General features: G+C 39.7%; 1 protein-coding gene across 1 annotated transcript in view; it reads left to right on the top strand.

Moving 5' to 3' along the window:
- The window catches only part of Gpc3 (glypican 3), a 333,506-nt gene that overhangs the window by 183,235 nt on the left and 136,375 nt on the right, over positions 1–13,896 (top strand). The window contains exon 3 of the mRNA XM_052171490.1: positions 2,323–3,017. Coding sequence (XP_052027450.1) covers positions 2,323–3,017 — 695 coding nt within the window. The remainder of the gene's footprint in view (positions 1–2,322; positions 3,018–13,896) is intronic.

Genomic DNA, 13,896 nt, shown 5'->3' with positions numbered 1-13,896 from the left:
GGGTTTCAATTTCTTCTGGTACATTTTCGTTCAGAGATGAGAGAGTCGATGGGAAAATGACGAGTTTAAAATAGAACTTAACTTTCTACAAAGATTTTTGAGAATGCATTGTAGACTCAGTTTGAGGGCAACTAGGGAGTACCCATCACTTAGAGACACTGGTTGGAATTGATCATGTCTACTCTGCAACTGTGTGACCTTGGGAAAACATTTCCATTCTACTGAGACTCAGTTTGATTGTCTATTAAATCAGGGTTCATAATAACAAATTCAGACGGTTATTGTAAAAATTGACCAACAAAAATTTCTTTTATGTGTCTTGTAATCTGTATTGCCTGTAAATGTTTTTTTTTTGTTTTGTTTTTGTTTTTTTTTTGTTTTGTTTTGTTTTTTGAGATAAGGTCTTATTACCTGGGAGTAACTTGGAGTAGTTCTCCAGCCTCTGTTTCCCAAATGTTTGGCTTATGAAAGTGAGCCACTGAGCTTGGCTACTTGTGAATATTTCTGAGACAAGAATGGTTTACCAGTGATGTCCATCTAGCTTATGTGCCCATAGCACCTCCCAAGCCTAATTATGTAATGTCATATTTCTACCTAAGGTTAAAATGAATAAATAATCTAGAATATCAAATTTTCTGATGGTTTTAAACAATTGAGTGACTGGCCCTTTGCACTGGGCTAGATGACTACATAGCTGCCTTCAACATTTATATTCAAGGATGGAGAGGAAAGAAGTAAGTGTAGCTAGGAAGACTCTATAAGGTAAAGTTTCTCAGAATCATTTACTGTTCTAAACAAAAGAGAGCAAACCAGTGAGCATGTAATGATTGACAGAAAGGAAAAATTAGCTCCAGTATCAAAGAGTTGCAAAATGGAAGGGATCAACAAACACTAGTACCTCTCAGTGCTACAAAAGCCGTCCTCAGACCAATAGCCAGTCCAATATTCTCGAAAACCTTTGTAGATGGCTAAGTTCTAATTTAAATTCATTTTTGGTCTCTGGTGGCTTTGGGAACTCTTAGAATTACACTGGCACCTCTCCAACAGTACTGGGCATGTGATGAGCTCTAGGGAAGAAGCTAAGGAATGAGTCCTACCTTGTGAGGGATCTAGGGCAGATGGCAGTCTTTCAGTCTAGAGCTCACTTCTGCCACAGATGACTAAAATGTTGGGCTAAGTGATCCCAAGGAATACAGTCTCTCTAGTAGTCTGGAGGTAGTAATAATTTGAATTTTCAAGGCTCATGAATTGGCATCATTTAAAGTACATCTGTCATGGACCCTTGCATTTTGGAAGGAACTGAATGTACTAAGGTAAAATATCAGGAAATTTGGCTAGTTTTGTTTGTTTTTAAACCCTTCCATTATTATTATTTTTTAATGTTTTAATTTTTTTCAAATATAAATGTGACACTCCAGTTGTTTGTGATGAGTATTTTGATTTGGGGAAAATGAGATAGCGCATTACTACTTTTTTTTTTTCTCTCAAAGCAGTGACACTAATTGGGCTTTATGCCAAGGGGCTGAAGCAGCAGATGTAATCTTGAATTTGAGGTCCCTGTAGACTGGATGAGGCTTCCAAGCCATGTGGAAATTGAACTTACAAGGGGAGCGTAGCGGTTAGCCTTCCAGATGTTCAGCTTGAAGTTCCTGTCAATATCAAATGTATAGATAGGGGTGTGGATTGCTCTTTCCAGCCAGTTACCCATTCAGTGAATAAACACCTTTTCCAGGTCTGGCAGTTTATCAGATAACTCCCTTTAAAGTCTTTTGGAGAAAGTCTACCCCAAATAATTAAATTTTGCTTATCTTTTGTTCTTGGCTAATAACTTGCTTCTCCTCTGGGTTTAAACAGGCCTAAGTTGTCATATGAGTTTATATAGTATATGGTCTGTTGTGAAATATTTATCCCTGTCTAAAAATGAAATGTCCTTAGATACAATCTTTTAACTGGGAGAATCAATGAAAAAAAGAAATAATTTCAAAAAATAAAGGAATAATTTCTCATTTATCCAATTTTTGATCAATATTTTCATGAAAGGCTGAAATGTTAACTGAATCATGGCAGTTGTCATTTGAAATACAATTTGTTTGTTTAAGAATTTATGTGTACATCAGGGTTAAGACATCACACTGAGAAAGGAAAATTGATTTATGGCAACAAACAACTATAGAAATATAGGTAATACCGGCAATGAATGTGAGTCAATTATTTAAGGCAAATGGATCTTAATAATCAAAGCAACAGAGATGTATCAAATTCGTTTACACCCTAGATTTCATGTTTTAATTTTGGGACATGTCTTTTTCTCTTATTTTACAGAGGCCTTTGAAATTGTTGTTCGCCATGCCAAGAACTACACCAATGCCATGTTCAAGAATAACTACCCCAGCCTGACTCCACAAGCTTTTGAGTTTGTCAGTGAATTTTTCACAGATGTGTCTCTCTACATCTTGGGTTCTGATATCAACGTGGATGATATGGTCAATGAATTGTTCGACAGCCTCTTTCCAGTCATCTACACCCAGATGATGAACCCAGGCCTGCCCGAGTCAGTCTTAGACATCAATGAGTGCCTCAGAGGAGCAAGACGCGACCTGAAAGTATTTGGCAGTTTCCCCAAGCTTATTATGACCCAGGTTTCCAAGTCACTGCAAGTCACTCGAATCTTCCTTCAAGCCCTGAATCTTGGAATTGAAGTAATCAACACTACCGACCACCTCAAGTTTAGTAAGGACTGTAGCCGTATGCTTACCCGAATGTGGTACTGCTCTTACTGCCAGGGACTGATGATGGTTAAGCCTTGCGGTGGTTATTGCAATGTGGTCATGCAAGGCTGTATGGCTGGTGTGGTGGAGATCGACAAGTACTGGAGAGAATACATTCTGTCTCTTGAAGAGCTCGTGAACGGCATGTACAGAATCTATGACATGGAGAATGTGCTGCTCGGACTCTTTTCTACCATCCATGATTCCATCCAGTACGTGCAGAAGAACGGAGACAAGCTGACCACCACTGTAAGTATCACTGAGGTGGTGGGTGGGATGGCCTCTCCAGCAACAGATACTGATAGAAAAATAGAGAAGTGAGAATGCAGATGGGCTGCATGAACTCTCAGAAACAGACAGCACGTTAAAACTACAGGCTATAAAGTCATAATACCAGACTATGTATTCTAGCTCTACATACATCCTTGCTGCCGAGTATTGGGAACTAATTTTATCTTTATGAGTTTTATTTTTTGAGCTCATGAAAAAAAAATAGCTTGTTTTTAGACATGTAGCATCTGTGTGGTATATGGTAAGTCTTTATTAAACGTTATCTGTTAATGTTATTATCAAGATCCTTATGGGAATATTTCCTCTCTCTTCTAAACAAGGAAACTGAAGCTTAGTGAATTGTATGTTGCACCGGGACATCCAGTTCTGTAGTTAGTGGAAGAGACATGATTTAGAAACTATGTAGTCTGAGCTATTACTTCACGAGAATGTAGAGAGCAGCAAGGGCTAGTTAGCCCTGTCTTTAAACTCTGGAAGTGCAACTGATGGGGTAATTGGTTTCTTTGGTGAATTAAACTAGGAGGGATGACAGAAATGATACAACCCTCAGCATGGCTACTTACAAAGCTGCTCTAATTGCCCCATTCACAGTGTTGGCCATTTAAAACCCATTTGCTGAGAAAATATTTTATAGTAATATGAACAGAAATGCCCTATCTAACGATGGTGTTCTTCGATGGCTAATTATTCCCTTGACTGCTTTATAATTTGAGGCCATATTCTGGGGCTGTATGCAAAAGTAAATTGCACAGAACTAGAAAAATGAAAAGTAAGTGCATTCATATGTTCATTCACTAGCACTGATCAAGGGTCCACTGTGAGCACCCCAACCAAGGGCATCAGAGTGTGAGAATATCTACAATCTTCTTTAATGGCAGGGAGCACGAGTATTTAAAGGTTATCCATGCACATTGTTTTTGAGCATAGCATAATGGAACTTCCTCCCCCAGGAGGAACTTTTAAACTTTTAAAAGTTTAAAAACAAAAAGATAAAGTTTCGAGTGTACAAGTGACACATCCCCTTAGCCCAGATCCTCAAGGACTAGGGCACAAGGATTGGGAGTTTGAATAGACTGCCTGGACTAAACTTAGATCCAGTCTTCGACAACAAACTAAAAGAGAAAGAAAAGAGAAGAAACCATTAAGAAACAAAAATACCCATGCTGTTCTAATGAGGTCTAGGCATGAAGACTTGTTGAGTGGACATTTATCAACATCTGCTTTCTGCAGGAACTTTATCAGGTGCTAAGGATCCATAGCCTCCCAAGGCAGGTCTGGAGTCTTGACATGCATGCCACAGTTTTACTGGTAGATGGATCTGCATTCCACCATAATGAATATTTTTCTGTGATATGAATGTTGGAATGGCAATGTGAAAATCGAGCTAATCTAATCCCATTTGAAAATGTAGAAATAAAGATTCTGGAGTCATATCCAAAGTTTTTTAAGCTAACAAAGGAGCCAGAAGCAGAATCCAAGGTATTCTGCTGCTGCAATCTAATACCCTTTCTGCCATAGCACCCTGTTCCCCAGTAGATCCCTTCAGACTTTTCACTCTAAAAGCACCATTAGGATTTTTGCAAAGATTTAAATTGCATAGTTATTTCAGGCTTTCAGACGTGCTACATTTTAGGTATGTGTACATGTGAGCTTGTGCTCACACATACCTACTATGCAATAGAGGGAGTACATTTTGTGTCATTATCATTCAGGAGGAAAGGCCTTGGCTGTCAGGAGGTGCTCAGTGATGCAGTGCCTTTCTGTTTTGGCCATTAAGGGCCTGATTGCTCCCAGCTCCCAGCTAGTTATGAGAGCGTGAAGTCTGTCTTCCCCTGGGAATGCTTGAACTAAGCCAGAAAGCATATGTGTGCTGCCTCACTGCTGTTATATGATCACGAAGACTAAGTTGTCTGCATCACCTGGTGGGGATTAGGGAATTACTGTCTGGGTGTGTTCCAGCCCACACTCTCTCTGTACAGGCTACAAGCAGGCAGGGCTCTTGATTAGGGTGAGGAGAACTATGGGTTTGGCCGACTGAAGCACTCTGTTCATGTGGACAAACCCACAGACAGAATTCTTCAAACCAAAAGGTGGTTTGAAATTAAGTGTTAACAAGATTCAACTAGAGTACCCTCACTTCCTTGTGATGCGAAGGTTTTACCCACAGTAAACCATACCTAGGGTCAGTTGTCCTGAGGTCTTTCTTTAACATCATGCCATTCCTGAGTTGTGGGGGTGGGGCATCTTTCTTGATGAACTGAGCTACATAAGTGACGGCATGAGGTGTCTGTGCGAGGACACAACTGTTGTCCAGTTGTGTTGGGGTTGGTCGCTATTATCCATTTCACATCCTGAAGGTGGTTTTGGCCTTTTATATAGGTGTGAAAATCTTAGACTTTCATAAGTATAGATTGTCGGTGTGGTAGTTTCTCCAAGAATGGTTCTCAATCCTGTAGACTACCAATTGAAGGCATGTAGGCAAATATTGGGGTCTTATTACAGCACCCCTAAATGTAGCAAATATTCAGTTTCAAAATTGACTCATCTCCTAGTCAATGGGAGAACTTGATTAACATTGCTGGGAATCCATGCCCAGAGATCTGATAACAGAACTCTAAGGAGAGGGTAGAGAACTTGCCATTTCAACAGTGTCCTACTTGATCCTGATGTTCCCTTAGGAACATCTGTCCATCTTGTTTGAAAGATAAAAGAAGAATGAGAAGTTGGGAAGTGAATAGCCCAGATACTGTAGGCTGGTTTGGACTGAGGTAGAATGACAACATATCGCTAAAATGGTGCTGCTATGTTAGATGTTAATGAATTGTCAGGTTTAGAAAATGCAAGTACTCACTAAGCCCCAGTTCAAACTGCTAAGTGCCCAGTGAATAATGACTTTTCTTTACACTTTTTAAAGATTTGTTTTAACTATATGTATATGTGTCTTCATGTGCATATATGTGCATGTGAATTCAGGTACCCTTGGAAGCTAGATGCATGAGATCCCCCTGGAGCTGGGATTAAGTGCTTATGTAGGTGCTGGGAACAGAGAACTAAGGTCCTCTGAAAGCGCAACAAGTGCCCTTAACCTCTGAGCTTTTTCTCCAACCCATTTACACTTTTTTATTACTGCTGAATGAACTCAAAGAATCACATGTGCCAAGAAAGTGTTCTATCACAGAGCCATAAACTCCAGCTCCATACACTTATTTTAGATTATGATCAATTGATATTATTTTATTGTAAATAAATTGAATAAAAATGCCAATAAATGAGTAAAAGATATCTATATGTGTATGTACGAGGGCAAGGGAACAGAAAGTGGAGGAGACAGACGTCTTTACTGAAACGTTCCCTCCAAAAGGTATTAATAATAATAGTTCCATTCTCATCTTCAAATGGATTTGGAAGCAAGGACCCCTATCTTGGCCCCAAGTGATTATTGAGCCTTTGATAATACTTGGGTCAAAAATCTCACTGTAAAACTTGATCAGCATGTTATTGAATTCCACATTTTATACCTTGAAGCAAATATAGATACTGTATACCTTATAATGCAGTTACGATCAGCATTGCTGATTACCATGGCTAATTACCTAATATAGAGGATGGAGCCAAGCTTTATTTATGTATATGTTAGGCAGCCACTCTACCATTCACAGTGCCTGTAAAAACATGTTTTAAAAGTTCTATTTTTTCCTCCAAGTCACGTTGATCATCATTACCATATACCCGAATGTTGATTATGTGCATTTCATGGACAACTCACTCATTTGTTACATGTCAGGCGCTTGTTCTCTCCCAGAATAGTTGCCAAAACTTTCTGTAGCTAATCTTATTGGCTGTCTTTAGTCCACAGTGTAATTGCTCATATACTTGTTTGTTGTTATCATTGTTGTTTATTTCTGAGAATGTAATTTAGTTACAACATTTCTCCCTTCCCTTTCCTTCCATATACCCCTTCCTGCTCTCCTTCAAATTCAGACTCTTACGCTCTTGCTTGGCTATTGGTAGTTTTCTTTTTCCCTATTTGCTAGTATACTTTATTGCCTCTCCTTAGCATGCCCCTGTCTTAGGGTTTCCTGGCCCATAATTTTATTACCTTGACTTTGTACAACTGAAAGTTGTACAAAATTGCAACCCTTTCTATCACAGCCATTTCTCCCTTTCTTCTGTCACTGAGACTCCTTGGAAGAGATTCTGCAAATGTCTATTACAGAATACATTGTGGAGGCAGTGTGGTGGACACCGAGCATCATCACGAGGGTAGGGAAGCTGAGCATGAAAGATTCTTTTGCTCCATTTAGGGGTCACTAAGCCAGCAGGTCTCAGAACTCAGATTCAGAGCTGGGTTCTGTCTGACTCCAAAGCTCTTGCTTGTTACCATGACTCTCTATTGCTCTCTCAAACACTTCCATTCTCTATTCACTAGAATCTTCATTCCCCAAATGCAGCCTAAATTGGTTTTTTATTATATTATTTAATATCCTGTATTACTCCCTACTGTTTTTCCAGCTGCACAATCAGTTTTTGAATTCATTCTCTCTCCTTGGAGACTCTTGCTCCACTATTTCCCAATGAAGAACTAAAAGACATGAGGCTGCTTTTTTTTTTTCCTTTTCTCTTTTCATATTCCTTACCCTTAAAGGCACAGAATAGTTTCTAGGAGAATATTTGTATAAGCTCTGCCTGTTAGTGTTGTCAATAGTGAAAATTACTAAGTTCCAGTTGCAGTGTTGAGTCGAACAACAGATGCCAGCCATCTTGGATTTTGCAGTGATGGAACTCAGGGCCTTGTGCATGTTAAACATGTGCTCTAAGACAAAGCTACATCTCCAGCCAGCCCCAACAGACAGTTTTCAGGGTGATGGTGTTTATTCTGAATCTCGAATTATATTCAGATGTCTATTTCGGTCTTTCCTTAGGTAGTAACTTTGCCTTCTTAGAGCCTAACCTATGCTGATATCCAAGTTCACCCACTTCTTTGGCTAGAATGTTTGAAGAGGCAATATAGTTAGTATTTAATCATGGATGGTAGGAAGTTTTGAGGCAGATTCTCCTTCTGAGCTGCAATAATAATTCACTCTATCAAATTCATGCACTTTCCTGTCTGTGTGAGTGACTGTAAGTCATCAGAATTTCCAAGATTAGCTGTACCTTTCGTCTCTGCCTTTGAAGGCTAAGGCCATTTCTCAGATGTCAGTTTGTCCGAGCTTCTCTCCTTGTGTGCTATCACTGTACCTTCATCTTTTTTTTTGTCTCAGACATACATACCTTCTCTGAATTCATAGAAGCTGCTCTCCTTTCTGAAGAGATTCAGAAGTGATAAATCCAGCACTATCTCAGTGCCTCATTAGTGTCTGCAGGCAAGCATCTGAGACTGCAATAAGCAATATTATTCAAATGAGGTCCATTTCTGACGTGATAGCAAAATTTACATTTTTCATCCACTTTTTTACATTCCCAATAAAAATAGTGCTAGTGATTGCCATCAGACAAGGGTGATGATTTGGTCTTTTGTTCTGTCTTGAGGATTCTCTCATTGCCCAGGCTGGCACTGAACTTATGGTCCTACCCCCTCAGCCTGAGATAGGTAGTTATTAAACATAGACGACCTAATTATTGAAATACTACAAAGGAAGAATTGACACTACTGAGTGTTAATTTCACAGGGTGTTTCCAAAGCTAATCATATGAAGAATGCTTTTGACTGTGTCATCCTGATGTTACATGCAGATTGTAGGTTATTTTAGGAGATAAAATAGGCTCTCTGCAAATCTAGCATTGTTTGCCTTTACCTAGGTGAGGGACAGCATAATGATGGGTCGTTCTTTCCTTTTGTCCTTAGGAATTCATTTCTAAGCCTCTTTTCTATGATCCATGAACTGATAAGTTGAGAATATGCCCTCAAGAACTGTGGAAAGTCTGGGCTTTCTCTTCAGTTGCAAGCTCATACATCGTTCTTCTGTCATTTTATGTAAACCAGTTAAAAGGAATGAGTTAGATACAGAACTATTAATTTCTCACAGCAATGGCAGGAACCAGAGGATTAGCATTTATGTCAGATTCCCTAGCCTCAGTTCCCATGAAGCAAGGCGAAGAGGGCTGGTTAACTCCTGCAAACACCATGTGATACTTTACTACAGAGTATTTTCAGCCTAGAGCACTCAGTGTATCCTTAGCACTACAGGAATAATACCAAGCAGAACAGCGATCTGTTGGTCTAATGGCCAGATTCTCAACATTGCACCTGGGTAAGTTGATTCTCACCACTGCTAGTGCTCAAGTCTCTGAGGGGAGATACTATAGCATCCAAACTATACAGATACGACATAAAGATACTTGGAAGAGATCTTTGCAACAAAACGTGTTGTTTTCACTTGTAAGACATGCAGAAGCACAAGCTATCTATAACAAATTGTCTTACAAGTTGCTACCTTTGGATGATGGCAAGACCCTCAGAAGTTCTCCATGCCTTTGGAGGATCAAACCAAGGAGCTAGAAACTACAGAACAATTAGTTCAGCTTTGTCTGGTTGGCCATGAGGCAGCTTATGTGCTGCCTGTTGGAGCATAGCCAAAGGTACACACAAAGACCAAAAACAGTGACAGTGACAGTGTTGTCAGCCATTCAGACATTACAAAACCTTACCAAAGGAGCACTTGATATTAGCTTCTCATTAGCAGTAAAACTCTATTGCTTTGGTCTTCCAGTGCGCGCTCTCTCTCTCTCTCTCTCTCTCTCTCTCTCTCTCTCTCTCTCTCTCTCTCCCCTCTCTCTCTCTCTGCAGTTATCTTTTCCTTTCCTGCTTTTTGAGGGTACAGAGTTGTAAGTTTTCTATTGCTACAGCTACACAGGCTGTAGAAGTTACCTCTTTTATTGAACTTAAAAGGTGGCAGATGTGATAACCACAGGGTAGTTAACTGACACTTATCCATGTCTGCTGGTCGTGACAGGGAGAACGGATTTTTTCCCCAAAGGATATTCAGAAAGGTTCGATAATTCAAGGCCATTTGCCCAAGAGTGCAGAAGTTAAGAAAGATACCCCCGAGACCCAACATTATAAGGACCCATGTGCTCCCAGGGTGACAGTGAGTGAGCACAAAATGCCTGTTTCAAATGTTGGCTGCTCAGGGAGTCAGAACTTGCTGAAAGCAGCCTTCACTTTATGAAGGCAGAATAGCCTCTGGATATTTATTCATTACAAAAGCTGAAAAGCCTCAAAATTCACAGTGTGGTTCCTCTTCTATGCCTTTTCCTTCGCCTGAAGTTAAAGTCTGTCTTGGCAAATGTACTGACAGTCGGTCACTAATGATGCCCCCCATGCCCTGCACAAGATACCTTGGCCCATTAACCTCTTAGGCCTATGCATTTTGCTACTTGCTCAGGTATTCAGGCCAAAGTTCTTTCTACCTTGGCTCTCTTCTTCAACTCCCCAAACCTCAAAATTGGAAAACAGAACAATTCTTGCCATCACAGAAGCTGATTTTAAACAGGTAGGAAATAATTATTTCCTTAAGGTAGTGAGCAATTGCAATGGTTGCTTCAGTTAAAAAGGGAAATCATTTGAAATGTAAATAAAAAATATATCGAATAAAAAAAATAAAAATTACAGGGTCAACAGGAAGTGAGTCTCCGCAAGTATCATCCTGTGTGCTGCCGCCTTTTGGAGATCAAGTGCCTCCTCGTCATTCTCAGCAGCCCAGCTTGGCTGAGTGCTGAGCTCTCTGCACTGCAGTGAGCCTCCCTGTTTTCTGTTCCTTTCTGTGGTGTGTGTGTGTGTGTGTCGGGCAAGGGTATCAACAAGTAAAACAAGTGAGTTTTGTTTCTGTGAAAGTACAGATTTCATCATATCCTTTCAAAAATGTCCCTTTGGGATGTACATGACCCCACAATGCTGTTTTCCTGCTTTCTGTGGGGTCTGCGGTGGGGGAAGGAAAGAGCCAATGCTGCCCCCTTATTACCCAATTCAGATCCTTTCTGAAGAATATGCAGAAAGCGAATTAAGTTTGCCTATTCATTCCACTCAGAATGCCTGAACCAGATAAAATAGGAAACGGAGTCATTATATTTGGGTGCTGTCTATTATCATTTACTGACTCAGAGTCTATCTAATCCTTTCTGCTTTTTGCAGATAATTAATTTTGTTCTAAATGTAGAGAAGAATGATTGTAATCAGTATGTTTGTATTTTCAGCTACAAATAGAACCTATCAAAGATGTGTAGTGCAAATAAACCCCATAAAATATGCAGCCCCGGCACTGCTTGAAGTTAATGTGCTATCTTTTTTTTCCAAAGGAAACATACATACTACACACACACACACACACACACACATACAATTTTTAAAGTTCTTCTTGCTTTTCTTTCACAGTTAATAGATAGGGCCCTTTTTTTCAACTCAAGCCTGTTGTATGAATTCTATTCATCATCAAATCTCATGTAACAGAGCTGAAAGAGACTTTGATTTGGTGCAGAAATCAAATTGTCAACATATACACATTTCTCAGTTCTAGATGTGAATTTCTCTTATTCTCCCAGGAAATTGGGAATGGTCAGATCCCACGAGTACAGTGTTTCTGAAAGAGGTCGCTGTGTGCTCTTTGGGAAAGGATGCACCCTTTTATTCACACTGCTGTCCCTGTACCTCTAGCCAAGTCCTAATCGAAACCCATCCCTTTTCACCCTCTTTTAGGATTATATAGTACTTGCATCTCATTCATTCCATCCCTGTTCTGTGTTTAAAGTGACGATGGCTGATCATAGTTCAAGCATCACAGGGACCCTATTTCTGCTTCTGCTAGTATACTAACTAGTATATTTGTTCTATGGAAGAACAATCTACTTCCCTTTGAGAAATTCTTTTCTTTTCTTGCCAGAAAAGTCTTCTGAAAAAGGAAGTAAAGTGGCTCTTAGCCAATGTCATCCATTTGTATAGAGAATCACCTGAGTGGTATGCTGCACTTTATGAAATCTCCTGCTATGAGAAATGTCAGATTAGGAATTAGAGTTTTTACATAGGATCTCAGCCTTGTACTGCCACGGCCTACGGCCACTGCAACTCTTCAATTTCTATTTCTGAATGTGTATAAGGGAAAAAAATGTGAACAGGGCAGGAGGATTGAGGAAGAGACAGCAATTATTAGAACTTGCTGTATACCTTATGGAGATCTCTGCTCTATCCATGAATGGCCTCCTTTGGTTTATGATAATCATGAGAAAAAGAGGATTATGGTGATTGCCGTTTTCCTGGTAAAAGAACAGAGGTAAAGAGACTTGGAAGTAGATGCTAGCTGTACAGCTGCTTCAGGGGCTATGTAGAGCCCTGAGGTACATCCCGCACCTCCAGCAAGAACCAGTTTTAAAATATCTGGTAAGGGGTAGGCCTTGGTTGTGCACTGACTCAGTTAGTGGGAAGAAGGAAGGGAAGCCAGAAATTTCTCAGGGTCTTTCCTTCTTGCCAACTTTTTCAGTTATTATTCATCCTGTTTTCTACATATGGCCTTGAGAATTGCATGGGAACTTCCAATGGGCCTCTCTTCTCTTCCTCATTTTTGTATTAATTAATCCTAATTAGATTTTTCAAAGTCTGCTTAGAGCTCAGGCTTCCCCCAGGATTGTCGCCTATTTAATTTACCTTTTTAAAACAGAATCTGTTCTTGATGAGCTTAGGTTTTTTCCCCCTTTAATGCTTTAAAGGTATATAGTGCTGTGTTTTTTCCCTTTCAGTTCAAATATTCATGGTGAAATATGAAGCTCTGTAGCTTTCTTATTCTGCACTAAACCTTGAAATTATCTTTTGCCAAACGTGGAAGGAGTTCCCTATTAAATGGATTTCTGAGTGATTCAACTGCTCATTCCCCTGAACAAATCCTTAATGCAAAATGATTGTTGTCTTGACTATAATGAACTACTTCTTTTTAATTGTGAGCATTTTTAAGTCATCTTTTAGCACTTTACAAGTTTTCTAGACATAGTGTTATTTAGGCAAAATATTTGGAGCCTAAACTAAGATCCTCAACCTGATTAAAAATAAAGTAATAATTGTTACAAATTGGTATAATCAATCCTGACAGAGCTATAGAATCCATGCTATGTAGCCCACTCCTCTGAGAAGGATATCAACCTTCCTCGGAACTCAAAGGGCAAAGGAACACACTGGAGGAACGCTCCTTCACACATCTGTGTTTATCAAGCTTGAAAGTCTATTTCCTCTCACCATTTCTCCTGAATCTGTAATGCTCTGATTAAAAAAAATTAATGTGTGACTCAAAGTGCTCTATTCTGAAAGGCCCCATTCAGAACTGTCACAGCTCCGGTTATTATTGGCCAGAGACTGTGTGAGATACCAGGAATGAAAATTTACTACAAAGCTTCATTTTTTAAATTTGATTTCTGAAATAGAATTACATCATTTCCCCCTCCCTTTCCTCTTTTCTCAGTTACTCTCTGTCAAACTACTCCCATGTCCCCTACTCTCATGTTGATAGCTTATTTATTATGCACACGCATGCGCGCGCACGCACGCATGCACACACACACACACAAACACACACACACACACACACACACATTTTTCTTGTGTGAGTATATGGTTTTAAGGTCGACCACTCTGCATTGAACAACCAGTATGGGGACTTATCTACAGGAGAGGCTAATTCTCCTCCCAGTCCACAGTTGCATGTAGGTTAAAGGTTTTGAAATATCAAAGTTTTCTGCACAGCAAAATGAGGCTATACCTAATAAAGGAATACACACAGTTTGTCCTTGCATGGAATAGAGTAAGAAAAGTGTATATGACTTGGAAGAAGTAGCTTGAGCTTCAGGAGTTACAGTGAGA

Source organism: Apodemus sylvaticus, chromosome X (assembly GCF_947179515.1).
Source record: "Apodemus sylvaticus chromosome X, mApoSyl1.1, whole genome shotgun sequence".
NCBI classification, from domain to species: domain Eukaryota; kingdom Metazoa; phylum Chordata; class Mammalia; order Rodentia; family Muridae; genus Apodemus; species Apodemus sylvaticus.
The sequence above is the reverse complement of the archived record's forward strand: the minus strand, read 5'-3'. Positions and strand labels throughout refer to the sequence as shown.